Below are 14,125 nucleotides of genomic sequence, written 5' to 3' on the forward strand. Positions count from 1 at the left end.
GTACTCTTGAGCACAGCACACTCCTGGTCTTCTCGGGGACAAGGTTACAGTTCCTTTCCTCAATATTAGGGCCTTCTGTGGCCAAGTCTCTTCTCATGCAAAATCTCTTGCTTCAGAGGGCCCGATATGTCAAAACAAAAAAACTAAACGTTCCTTCGGTTATCTCTACATTGGGCGATTACTCTTCACCCTAGGATCCCCCTCAGCCGGGCTCTGATCCTTCTTTCAGCGTTAGTCTCCCTCCGTCGAGCTCAGACCCCTCACTGTGGACATCCCTCTGTCAGGTTCACGTATGTCACCACAATGTAGTTCACACTTTTCTACAATATTGGATTCATTTCCCTTAGGTTTTCTCTCGACATCCCTCAGTCGGGTTCACTGCTGCCTTTCAATCAAAATATCATGATTTGTAATATTCAAAAGTCTCAATGTCTTTTTAAACCACCATCCAGTTTACTTAGGTCCCCCTAATCTGGGCTCCTTCCTTCACTGGTCTCCTAAAGCACTTGCTAGTTCAGACAGACTTCCGAAGGGCGATCACGTCTCACTGGGTCACTCTGTTACTCAACGGCAAATGCGTGCTTCACATTACCACAGTTCACACAGCACGCCCCTCAATCGGGCACAAATGCCAGTTTCACAATTCCCTCAGTCGGGTTCACACTTTCACATTGATTTCTGCAATGTATCAAAACTTTCAATTGTACATGGGGTTTGGCTTGACCCTTGTATGACCACTTTGACGCCTCACGCCAGCCTCCCACAGGGCCTCTCGGTACTCGTAGTTTCAGCAATCTCAGTTCATTACATTCTCTTTCATCAGGCGAGGGGTATCAGCCAGAGACTTCTGAATGAGCACCCACGCAGCACTGGTCCATTCTATCTCTGTCTATTAATCTTGTTCCTTCATTATAATGTTGCCACTGCAACCTTGAGCCTAACCCAGTCCGGTCCACTATCAGTTCTTCTGACTCATCTGCTGTGTTGAACTCGTTGGCGGTTCTTTTGCCGCTGGAGTCAAGGATGGATGGTACCACAATGGCAGCCGCGTCTCCCCGCCTTCGCTATCAGTGCGGGAGGGACCCATGTACCGTTGAAATCTGTCACACCATTCGCCAGCTGCGATTCCTGGTTTTATGTTCCCTTTTTCAGAGCCTTTGCAGATCTAGTTTGAAAGGGGCAATTCCCTCCTTGTCATCCATTCAGGTTTCACTGCCTTTCTCCTCTGTTTGAACTGCCGTCCCAGAATAGCTGCCGTTCAGTGTCCCACTTCCACTCAGTGAAGAACCCCATCCAGGTGATCCTCCTGCATTAGTCCACCCCCAGGAACTGGATCCAATAGCAATGGCTGTGTCCTGGCCACCTGGATGTCAGATCCCCGGGGACCGGCAATTGAGACACCGTCAGGTTTCTCACACAGCCCACAGACAGACCTGATGTGTTCCATCCTATCGATTACACCCCATTCGGCAGAAGAAACGCATATAGGGGTGGCGATGGGTGACCAGAATTTTTCCTCTCTTGTAGATACAGGGGCAACTAGGTCCTGTATCCGGAAGGGAAGGTATCCAATGTTAGGCGATGCCATGACTGCGCAGGGATTTTCTGGGGCAATGGATTTGGTTCCTTTTACAGACGATCTTACACTTTCTATAAGGGAGCATGACTTAGGTTTACCCTTATTGTATTCCCGACAGATACCAGTATGGTTAATGGGCAGAGACATTATGTGCAAACTCAACATGACCATCTCATTCACTGACCAAGGGATAGTGTGTTCCAGACCGCGGATTGACCTCTTAAACTTGAGGGAAATTATTCAAGCCTACTGTTGGCGCACGGTACAGAGGGGGGTCCCAGCAGATGTAGAATTATTTCGATATGTAGCTGAAGTGATAATAGCATGGCTCCCAGGGATCCAGGGAAAGCTATGGCGCATTCTGAACTAATGCATATTCAGACTGGAACTACCATTCGACAAGAAAGAGGGGGCGGTGATTCCACTAGAGGTAGAGGCAGTAATAGTGGGGGGGGGGAGACAGAGTAACATTACACGGGACAGACAACACTGTTCGAGCATGGAGGACAGCGATTGCAGTGGCAGAAGGGCACAGGTGGACTGCAGTAACTGATGAAGAGCTATTCAAAGACAAATCGCTCAGATCACGAGGAAGTGTTCGGCATCAGCATTACATATTGGGTGAAGATTCACTACAGAGAGGTGCCAGCGTCATTTCTCAAAGAGGACTTGGCCAAGTTCCCCAGAGTAATGGACCACAAATCCCTGACGTGGGGCTTCTGAAGGCGATAGGAGCAGTGAAGATACAACTAAAGCCAGGAGCATTATTACCAAGGGCAAGGCAATACCCTTTATCGAGAGAAGCAGATGAGGGCATGTACAAAAACATTGTGGCCCTAGCTAAGCAAGGCATTTTAGTACCATCAGAATCATTGAGTAACACAGCAGTGTACCCTGTGAAAAAGGCAACAGCGGAGGCCGTGGCATTTTATATAGGACTTACACCATCTAAACCATATTGTCGAGGCAGAGTTTCCTTTGGTTCCGAAACCAGTGACAATTTTGTGTAGCATTCCTACGGAAGCTACCCACTTCACGGTTATAGATTTGAAGAATGCCTTCTTCTCTATACCACTCCATTCAGACTCACAAGATTTGACTTAGTTCCTATATAGAAATAAGAATGGAAGCACACTTGTTTCCTTCCCCCTTCACCCCCCAAGGGTACTGCAAGTCCCTGTCTATATTCAACAGGGTACTCCAGATGGACTTAGACAACGTGCAGGTAGAAAGTGTTACACAATACAAAGACAACATCTTGATTTGCAGAAAAAAAGAAGCACAATGTAGAAATGACTCGGTGCACATGCTGACGGCATTAGCAGAAAAGGGGTAAATAGTAGACAAGGCCAAACTACAATATTGCCAGAAAGAAGTATTATACATTGGGCAACTGAGATTGAAAGGACCCCACAAAGGGCAGAGACAATTCGTAAGACTCCAAAACCCACGACCATAAGACAGATGCAGCAATTTCTAGGCCTAAGTAATTACTGCAGGGCATGGGTGTTCGGCTACAGCACATAGACCCTCGTTGAGTGCATTGAAAGAAGCACAAAAGGGAGACGGCACATTGCAATGGACAGAAAAAATGACAGGCATTAGTAGAGCTGAAAATAGCACGATGCACAGCTCCAGTGTTAGGGATCCCAGACTATCAAAGGGAATTTTACTTATTCTCACACTCCAACAGAGTTGTAATGACCGCAGTACTGACGCAGAAAGCAACAATGGGCCACAAACCATTAGCATATTACAGCAGGAAATTAGACCCAGTGATGAGAGTACACCATTTGTGCAAACAGGCACTAGCTGCTGCTGCATTCGCAGTGGGGGCATCAGCAGGTATTACCATGGGATGCAGCGCCACTCTTTTTGTGGAGCATGCTCTCGTTACAATACTAGAGTGACTCGACAAGTACACTGACAACACAGAGGGCTTCTGGATATGAGGCAATGCTATAAAATCCAGCTATCGAGGTAGTGAGATGCTGACTTGTGAACCCAGCGACGTTCGTTGCTGAGCCTATGGAGAATGATGACCATGTACACGACTGCACCACAAACATAGAAAGCCATGACGACATCCCAAAGGTAAAAGATGACGCACTTGAGGGGGGGAGAAGTACTTTACATTGACAGGTCGTCCACAATAGACCAGACCACAGGAGAAAGGTATACCAGGACAGCAGTAGTCAAGTTAAAAGAGGAACAAGTGAGGTGATAGTAAGCGTGCGCTTACTGTCACATTTTTTCAGCACAAGCTGCTGGGTTAGTAGCTCTAATACTGGCACCCGAGCAAAGCAAAAACAAGTAAGTGACGAAATATTCAGATTCAGCAGATGTAACATCCACAGTGCATTCTGGGCTGTCACGTTGGCCGGGATGGGGCTTCAGACGTGCTGGCGAATCACTGGTACACGCGTTCCTATTGGGCAGACTGATAAAAGCACTCCAAAAACCATTGTGCATAGCGATTGCGAAGTGCCAGGCCCACAGGAGGGGGGAGGTTCCCATCTCCTGGGGCAACGAGGCAACAGACACAGAAGCAAAACGTGGTGCATATTTTAATGACTTCCTAGAAATTGACACTTCATCCCAGGCGCGTAACCATATGCGAACAATGGTGTTGAAGGAGGGGTATAACAGATTATGGAATTGCAGGGAGCTGCACATGGAGATGAAAAGGAATTATGGGTGAGAAGGGGATGTTCCATGTCCCCGACAGACACCATATAGCGGCAACATAACAAAAGGGAAAGTGATGATGTCATTGTCATTATTGCACTGACAGTTGCACCATCCAACCTACATGGTAAAGGAGGTATTGGCTGCTCATATTGGCAAAGACTGGTTTTGTCACAACCTTGAGATGCAGGTGGCATAAGTTATAATTAATTGTCTCATTTTGCAAGCAATTTACAGCAGGCCATACACTAAAGGTAGTGAGAGGAGCCATACCTCACCCAATGGGTCCATTCCAACACCTTCATTTCATGTCGATTATGTGGACATGCTCCAAGTATTCAATCAAACAAAAGTGAACAGGGTCAGAGACACCTAGAAGACACACTCCCCTCAGATATACAATGAATGCCTCAGTATTTGTTGGTTATACTCAGGTTTTACTATACATCATAAGAGGGTGCTCAGTGTTTATACAGAACGAGCAACAAAAGAAACATTTGATACAAAGCCAGAGTCAAAAATCATCTGGTTAATTTACAAGTACAAAACCTGAAACAAACTCAAAAGGTCACATGGGAATTGCAATATAATCAAACAGTACATAGTGCTTAAATGCAATAAAAATGAAACCAGTGTGAAAGGAGCACTGGGACTCAGAGTCATATGGTCAACACAACAGTGTTACGGCCTTAAAGCGCTGTATTGGCAGCTGTTCTTGGGTCGGCCTTCATCAGGACAGGATAAAGTGCTTGTGGGAACTTCCTGCAGGCTCATGATGTGTGTATACCACTGTATGTGGTGGCAAACTAAACGGACTATATCAACGAGTCCCGGACAAAAGCACAGTGTCAAGTCAATACATGGGTCCGATCTAATATGCAGACTTCAATCCTGCATGGGTGGCGACATGGTGTAGTGGTCAGCGCAGAAACATCAGCGTGAAAGAGTTCTGTAATCTCTATTATTACTTGAACTTGAGCGGATCGCTACCCAATTGAAAAAGGTACACTGAACAGAGCAGGGTCCAAGGCGTGGGGTGACCCGCTACAGCCAATCACGGAGCACAAAACCTGGGGTGGCACGTAATGGGGAAAGGGCCAATGACCATCCTACAACCATGCCACAATGTAATAGATCGTTTTTTGGGAAATCTCAGGCAAACTCGCTTGACATGGAAGGACCAGTTAGACCACTCACATAGGGGATACCTATAGGTAATAGTACCGGAGCAACCCAATGGGATGGGTACCCGAGCTACCCAATCGGATGGGCTCTTATATTTATGGGGAAGGGTTAAGAATTGTGATGTCATAATACAATAAATGCTTGTAACACGGGCTCAGGAGCAGAGATTGCTGGAGATGTTGTAGTTCCTGTACGATACCTGTCCGTTTGGAAAATACAAGACAGTTCTGCTTTGCCCCATGGCTGAGTCCTCCGTCATTTCCCAGGGAGAGTTTGCAGGGCCTTGGGTACTCTGCTAAACTGTGTTTTGTGGTGCGAACCCCCGATCCTCTGGACTACTTTACACAGGATTGTGTAATCACAACAGACTTACTGCATAGCTACTCGTCCGTGAACCATCTTTCGCATGAGCACAAGCCAAGGGGAACAATAGCATTGTGCTTGTCACTCTTTCCGAACAAGTTTTATCGAAATCTAATAATGAGATTGGCGGTGGAACTTGTTGCCCACAAGGGAGGCACAGATGAGGCGTGGGCTTGTAGATTCATCTGATCTGTAAGTGACTTCAATCCAGCAATCCAACTAAGTCAATGCTTAGGATGGGATGCCCAATGGAAGCCCTTAGGCTAGGTCAACACTAGCAATGATTCATGAATGATTATCAAATTGAAACGAAATTCAGCAGTGGAAAGCAAGAACAGCTATTTTGACAGAAAATGAAATTGAGCTAAATTGCAATTCGGGCCAATTTTTCTGTGCGTAAATCACGATTATAATGAACTATAATGAACTGGAATGTCGTTTTGGGTTTGTTGGAAAGCTTGGGATGTTAGCTTTAAAATTAAAGTTAAATTTCGCTTCTAGGACGTGCGGTCCAAAAGTTAGAGGTTTTTGTGAAGGTAGATTTTCAGAAATAAAGTCAAGATTTCTAACTGACAGATCGCACCTTACAGATTTGAAATCTACAGGATGGACACAAGATTCTATAATGCAGTTGTGAACAGGTTGAAATGGATGGAAGAGGATTACTTTAAACTAAGAGGTTGGTTATGGACAGTTCTAGACTAGATACTCACTCCTATTTGGAATGGTCCCCTTCAAGATCTGGTCAAAGGTTTGGACTTCACTCGCCACCGGACGGTCTCGGGCACTGTTTCTGCTCACAGCACGGCCTCTGGTCTGCTCGGTCTGACTGGTTCTGGATACAGCGCTGCTTTCTGGGTCTGGATCTGGGTTCTAGCACAGCGTTCTTAGCTAGAAGCGAAGAGCACAGCCTGGCTGTTGAAGGTGAGAATCAGGTTGCTAGATTCTGAGGCCTGCTGAAAAGAGTTCAGCTTTTGGGATTGGGCCTTTGCTTCAGGGTTCGAGAGCTTGGTTCTAGAGTCTGGTCTCTGGATCCATCTGGATTCTGAAGTCTTTCGGCAGGGTGCTTCGCAGGAATCGGTGAGTAGTGGAAAAGAGTGTGTCCTATCTGTCCTAAGCAGTCTCTATTTATGTGTTCCCAAAGTGGGTGGGTAGGCTGATTCTCTATGCCCAACCCTCTAAGGATTTGATAGGTTAGGGAATTCCCTGTCCCCTGACTGGAGAAAGGATCAGCGTGTCAGAATGAGTCAGAGTGATGCTGTGTTTATGGCTTAACTGAAATCCCTCCCCTTTGCTTTTCCAGAGAAAATCATTTTTTCTCAAAAAACATATTTCCCAGATACACAAGTTGTTCATAATACAAATACACATCACAGATTAATTAAGGCATGTCTCTGTTCAAGTCCCATGTTCCTACGAGCTTGGGTTCAGAAATGACCACTTATTTGCACTTTTGGTGGGTTTCCCAATATTGGTTCTGCACCAAATTTTACACAAACATACACACCCTCTCTGAGCATATTACTGTAAGTGTTTAAGTTTCTAGCATAAACACTGTATCTACAATATGAATAAATTCCAGGGTTTAGTCTCAGAACATCGCACAGAGATCAGCATAGTCTCAAACTGAGTGAATTTTTCATTTTAACCGTCTCAAAGTTGTACATTTTTGTCAACTTGGTACACTTTGTTATAAGCAATTTTATAAAACATATATTTGCTGGGCCATCTGAATCCACAATGGTTTGTCTCCGCCCCTAGAGCTGGCTGCCTCAGAGGTCACAGGTCCTGTCTCTCCCAGAGCAGTTGTTGACCAGTCACACCCAAATCAGCATATTGCTATTCATCCCAAAGAATCCATTGTCTTGACTGAGAGCAACATGCCAGGGTGCCTTGGCTTGTTCCTGTTCACACCAGTCTGTCAATCTCTTGGCCAAGGGCTGGGGAAAGCTTCTTTTGTCCAGGGGGAAGGTGTGGAATCTGTTTGATCCCAGTGTGGGAAACTTTTTAACTCTGCAACCAATGCCTACAAATTGTTTTTGCTTACAATATAACCCACATTTTTAATACATACATTAAACAATTGCTTCCTTCAAGCCTTTTCAGAATATAGTTTCAAATTGTCTCCACCCCTTAGGCTTCCAATAGCCAGTATTTCTTTGGCATAGTTTGGGGTTCCATGTTAAACTTTACAAAGAATGGTTTTAAAACGCTGGCATCTTGGTAGAGGCGAGTAACGGTACTGCACCCATTTTTGACAGCTGTCTTTCCATCAGTATCTTTAAAAGGGGAATTTTCTCTGATAGCATGGGATTCTTGCTGATATTGTATTGATGTGGATTCTTGCAGTAGAGTAATGTGGAACACCCAACAAAGAGGTTGGATCTTTAGGTGCTTTGTGAGCCATGATTTTAGCACATTTTTGACAATCAAGAAAACGGATTCCCAAACAGCTCTGTGTTTCTTTTGGCAATCAGCATTGCTATTTCCAAATGGTTTCAGGCTACTTGGTGGGTAGCCCAATGGTGGTTTTCGCAGTGGTCTCCTGTGCTCACTAAGATAGGCAAAAGTGGATGGCGGCCTGTTTTTCAGGTTTTCACTGCGCATTTTCTGGTGATTTTGAGCGAGCAGCATGCTTTCCAGCGGCCATTATGATGTTTCTGCTGTCAGCAATGCACAGTGATGTTGCAGGGCTTGGATGAGTGGGTTGATACATCCCAAAGATCTGATGGCTTTATAGGGGTGAGCAGTGCAAAGAGTCAATCGGGCACTTGTTTTTGGTATGCTCAGCCCTGCTAGTGGAAAGAGCGATATATCAAAAAAGCAGAAAGGGTAACAACAATACCATAGACCTGAAGGAAGTCTGGAAGAGAATACTGTAACCTCTGACATCATAGAATCTGGCAGTAGCAGCTTTTGTAAAATCCTGGCCATTTCTGAACATAGAAATCGAGAGGCATAAGTTTGTAAAACAACCTATTTTTATATCATCTAATTTATTATGCTTTGGTATATTCTTGAAAAATAGAATGGTAAGAAGCATTTTTGTTTGGATTATGTTTTTCTTTTCTTGGTTTTATTTTTGTGCTCATTTTTAACTTGTTGAAATGTATTTTTTATAATACTCTAAAATACTGAGAATTGTAAAGTTTTGCAACAAACCAAACACAAATTAAAAAAAGGTAACATCGTTAAATCGTTTTACCTCCCACCCAAAAAGACAACCCATCTCGACAACTCTAGCACCAAACCAACACACGAAACACAATGAAAACTATACCACATACAGACATGCATCTATACTACATTTTTTCTAGCTCATCACAGGTAAACATCACTCTGCAGACCCCACAGATAACCACATAATTTGCATTAGCAACCTGGAGAATACATTTTCCGATCAGCACATATCAACATTGCAACAAATCAACCTTAACTTGCCCTCCCTACCTCCCCTACTCTTATTCTAGTTCCCTACCCCAACTCTTGCAGATGATGAAGCCCAAGAATCTGAGATAACATCAAAAGAGGAGCAATTCAAGAGTGACGTAACATTACAGAGAATAATGAAATGTTTAACTCATTTGTCTGCAAGTACTCTGGACAGCCCAAGCAACTTCTGTGATTGGCAGAAACAGGGGAGGAAATGAACGTTGGTTCTACCGCAATCCATCTGCTATACTGGAATCTCAGGTGCACTCACTAGCTAGTGAGACTATATACCTGCCCGTCAAATCAATTTTATGCGACAGAGGGAGAGCCATTACAACAATAGCCTAATTCTAGGTGATGGAATCAAGGGGACACCATTGCCTTACCACCACATTAGCGCACCACTGTACTACAGGTTTGACGGTTAGGTGGAGGATTTTCCTTCAGCAAAAAGCTGGGAGGTAAATCTACCACCTTACTGCCAAAGAAATGGCAATGTCGGCGGAATTATCACTGGCAGTAATTGTAATGAGACCCCAACTGTTTTTTTTGCATGTCAAGCTAGAAGATATAATGGTTATAAATTGATCTTTAAAAAGGAGCTTTGTGTTACTTAATCAAATTGCCTTGACAGGAGTGGCAGATCTGTTGGGCAACAGGAGTGGTGTGGGGTTTTTTACTTGGAAATGATCCATCAAGCTGAAAATAGACTAAGCACTCACTTCTAACAAAAGAAATGTTCACATCAGTAATTGCAATGCCATTGTTAAGCTGCCTTTTGGCATCTGCATTTTGTCCCTCCCATGGCAGTTGTAGAGGTAATGGTGGTCCCTCCAGCAACAGCCCAAATTGAAAGGGAGTAGCTGCAGCCATTACAATACATTGCTGACAATTAGTTGGGCACTGGGCAAAACCAAGGCAAGTGTCAAAACAGCCACCCAGTATGGCAGAGAGACAGCCATCTGGACATTTTCTCCAGCTACATGGCCCTCCGGACAAACCAGCACCTGAGAAATATGCCATGGCCTGTTTTGGACTGTCTTGGTGTTCAGCCCTGTAGAGCCCTGCCGGAGGCATTTTGCCCCTCTCTGCCTCCATGGTGGATAATCTACTAGTAAAAGCTATAGCAAAGAAATACTTCTACCTCCTGAGACTAATTAGAGGGATCACCCCCTCCCATTTACCCTTCTCGCATAGAACTTTCGCAATCATCTCCATATAGTATTATTAAAAATTACGCAAACAGCCTCTACCCTAGAAATCAGAACGGCTCATTAAAAAAAACTCCAATGCATCCAAAAAAACTGCAGCAGGAATACACCTCAGAGTAAAAAGAAGAGATCAAATCACACCGGCCCTGAAAAGTCTACACTGGCGACCGGCAAAAAAAATGCATTAACTTCAAAGCCCGCTGCATCGCTGACAAAAATCTGCATGGACATGGAGCTGAATTCCTCCAGGCCAAAGATCAACCACTACCAACCAGGAAGAAACCTAAGATCAAGCAACGACTTCGAAATTGAAACAATACGAAAAAAAGAAACTCGGAGGAACTCCATTCTCACTTCTTATCGCCAATCTATTGAAAACAATCCCGAACACAATAAGAATGACAGAAGACCAGCTCACCTTCAGAAAACAATTAAAGGAATGGTTCGCCCAAAAAATTTTATTTGAAAAATAGATAGGCAACATAATAAAAAAAACGATTGGAGTTTTTTTTTTTCAAAGTCCCTATGTAAAATTTTGAGCAATTCAAGCTCAAAAATTGAAAAAGCAAGCACATGGGCGCATTCATTTTGTGAAATGGCTGCCCGCCTGTGCTGGCTTTTGCGGCACTAATGAAGGAAAAGCCAGGCAGCTGTAGTAAACAAAAGCTATTACTGGGTGGCTTTTCCTTCATTGGTGCCGGGACTTGGAGGACGCGGACCTGAGACTACAGGCAGAAAAGCTTCAGCTGCATCTCGGTAAGTGCTATTTATTTTATTTTTTTAAATAAGCACTAGCTGCGTTTTTTTTCTAAGTTTTCCGGGCTGTAGGAGCCCGGAAAACTTAGAAATAAAACCGCAGCTTTAAAAACGTATTTATGTTTGCGGTCGCTTTTGAAGCGACCGCAAACATAAATACAAAGTTATTGTGTTTGAAAACGCTGCGGTTTTTCTTTCCAAGTTTCTCAGGCTCCTCCGAGCCTGAGAAACTTGGAAAGAAAAACCGCAGCGTTTTCAAACACAACCGCGTTGTGTTTCTGCCTAAGTCTGCTTTCCCATTTGGGGCTTTAGGGCTCCCCACGGGGAGCCTAGAGCCCCAAATGGGAAAGCAGATTTAGGCAGAAACACAGCAGCATGTAAACACAACCGTGTTGTGTTTCTGCCTGCCTTTGCTTTCACTTTGGGTCTCCGTGGCTCTCCTGGGGGAGCACCGGAGACCCAAAGTGATAGCCACGGCAGGCAGAAACACAATGCGTTTGTGTTTGAAAACACTGCGGTTTTTCTTTCTGAGTTTCTCAGGCTCCTCCGAGCCGGAGGAGCCTGAGAAACTTAGAAAGAAAAACGGCAGCATTTTCAAACACAAACGCGTTGTGTTTCTGCCTAAATCTGCTTTCCCATTTGGGGCTCTGGGGCTCTGGGGCTCGGGGAGCCCTAGAGCCCCAAATGGGAAATCAGATTTTGGCAGAAACACTGCAGCATTTAGCATTTCCCATTTGGGGCTCTCGGGCCCCCCGTGGGGAGCCCGAGAGCCCCAAATGGGAAATCAGATTTAGGCAGAAACATTGCGGCATGTAAACACAACCGCGTTGTGTTTCTGCCTGCCGTGGCTTTCACTTTGGGTCTCCAGTGCTCCCCTAGCACTGGAGACCCAAAGTGATAGCCACGGCAGGCAGAAACACAACGCGGTTGTGTTTGAAAACGCTGCGGTTTCAAACACAATAACGTTGTATTTATGTTTGCGGTCGCTTCAAAAGCTACCGCAAACATAAATACCTTTTTAAAGCTGTGGTTTTATTTCTAAGTTTTCCGGGCTCCTCCAGCCCGGAAAACTTCGAAAAAAAACTGCAGCTAGTGCTTATTTTTATAACAAAAATAGCACTTACCGAGATGCAGCTGCAGCTTTTCTGCCTGTAGTCTCCGGTCCCCGTCCTCCGCGTACAGCACCAATGAAGGAAAAGCCACCCAGTGGTAGCTTTTGTTTACTACAGCTGGCTGGCTTTTCCTTCATTAGTGCAGCAAAAGCCAAAGCGAGCACAGCGGCGGGCATCCATTTCACAAAATGGATGCCCCCATGTGCTATCTTTGAGCTTGAATTGCTCAAAATTTTACATAGGGACTTCGAAGAAAAAAAAAACGCCAATCTATTTTTTAAATAAAATTTTTTGGGCGAACCATTCCTTTAAAAACCTGGCTATTCAACTCACGTTAACATAAAACGGGCACCGCAAGTAATACCAAAGGGGACTCAAGATAATCCAATGACAGTACAAATTCCAGAAACAACAACTAACACAATGCACCAACTACTAACCCTCCCCACTCCCCGCTCCTATCTAGCATACCCCACACGATCTAATGGATCAGTATGATCTCACAAACCACACAATCAACACAGCCACCATGAAATGAATGTTCCCTTCCGGACACAATAACCCCAGTGCACACAATCCAAACACACCTAGAAAGGAGAATTGCACAAGACACCTGTTCCTTCTGGTTCTACAAGCACCAACCGAAAAGCACAACCTCTACCATAGATGCCAACATGACCCATTGCAATCTGTGGTACTTATCCAGCCCTGCTTTTTCTTTGCATTCTGTGACTCATAGTCCGAGTTTTATAATGGTTTTACTAATATACCCAACCCACTTAGTTACAGAACCATGTGAGCGACTGATGACCATGCTAATGGGAACCGTGCACGGTAAAAACCTTGCTGCGAGTTTTCATTTCGTCATGCTTTAAAAAAATCTCTCTGACTTATACTTGCATAACTTTATATCACTGCTTCGCCTATCTTGGTTTTCCTTCTATGCCGTTAATTACACAGCAGGATGCTGGCCACAACACACGGTTTACTTTGAAATTCTAAAGTAGTACCTTTTTGCAACACAATAAACTTAATATTTCCACGAACTACTTAATGAAGTATTTTAAGTGACGATGTAAGATTTAGATTACACACATACCTTTTCCTGTTTGCGTAAATTTGAAGACATGAATTCGGGTTCCGGTGCTGCCGGCATCAAACATGATCCCGTAGAATACGTGGGCACTTTTCAGAGATGCTGGGACTGGGAGATGGACTTTAACGTCTTGACTTTCGACTCCCGTTTGTCTATGCCAGGTTAAATAGGCAATGTAGCTTACAATAAACGCAGAACAAAGAAATGCCCAAGTAAGCCTTGATATTTTCATGTTTTACACTTTCCCAACAATTCATTAAGAAGCACCAAGGTATGTACCCAAGACCTGAGAGAGGAGGGATTTGTTCTTAGCAGAGCGCATTGGCTGCGCTGCCGGGGCGCTCCCTCCCACCTGACGTGTGTCCGGTTCCATTTCCGGGTTCGTTAGACGTTCTGTCTGGAGCTGCGCGGGCGCATATCTGGTTCGTTGCCGCTGCAGCCTGTAAAGAGATTCTTTAATTCAGTTATTTGTTAAACAATTGCAGGTGGTGGGGTCGAGCGTTCTGTGTAGTATATACTGTATCTGTCACAACATATCGGGGATGTATCATGCGTGGGATTTCAGATAGGTTTCAATTGCACAATGCTCGTTACTGAAACTGCCTGCAGCAAAGAAGGGAAAAGTATCGCACTAAAATAAAGATCATCTTCATCGCGCGTAGATAGCCCCAGAGAATCTTTATTAGTCCCTAAGCCTATTAAA

General features: G+C 44.5%; 1 protein-coding gene across 1 annotated transcript in view; it reads right to left on the minus strand.

Moving 5' to 3' along the window:
- The window catches only part of ENTPD6 (ectonucleoside triphosphate diphosphohydrolase 6), a 757,555-nt gene extending 743,816 nt beyond the window's left edge, over positions 1–13,739 (minus strand). Inside the window, exon 1 of the mRNA XM_069606885.1 lies at positions 13,426–13,739. Coding sequence (XP_069462986.1) covers positions 13,426–13,654 — 229 coding nt within the window. The 5' untranslated portion in view covers positions 13,655–13,739. The remainder of the gene's footprint in view (positions 1–13,425) is intronic.
- Positions 13,740–14,125: the final 386 nt, after the last annotated feature.

The sequence above is a fragment of the Ambystoma mexicanum genome, chromosome 4p (assembly GCF_040938575.1).
Source record: "Ambystoma mexicanum isolate Mex_15411 chromosome 4p, UKY_AmexF1_1, whole genome shotgun sequence".
Lineage (NCBI taxonomy): Eukaryota > Metazoa > Chordata > Amphibia > Caudata > Ambystomatidae > Ambystoma > Ambystoma mexicanum.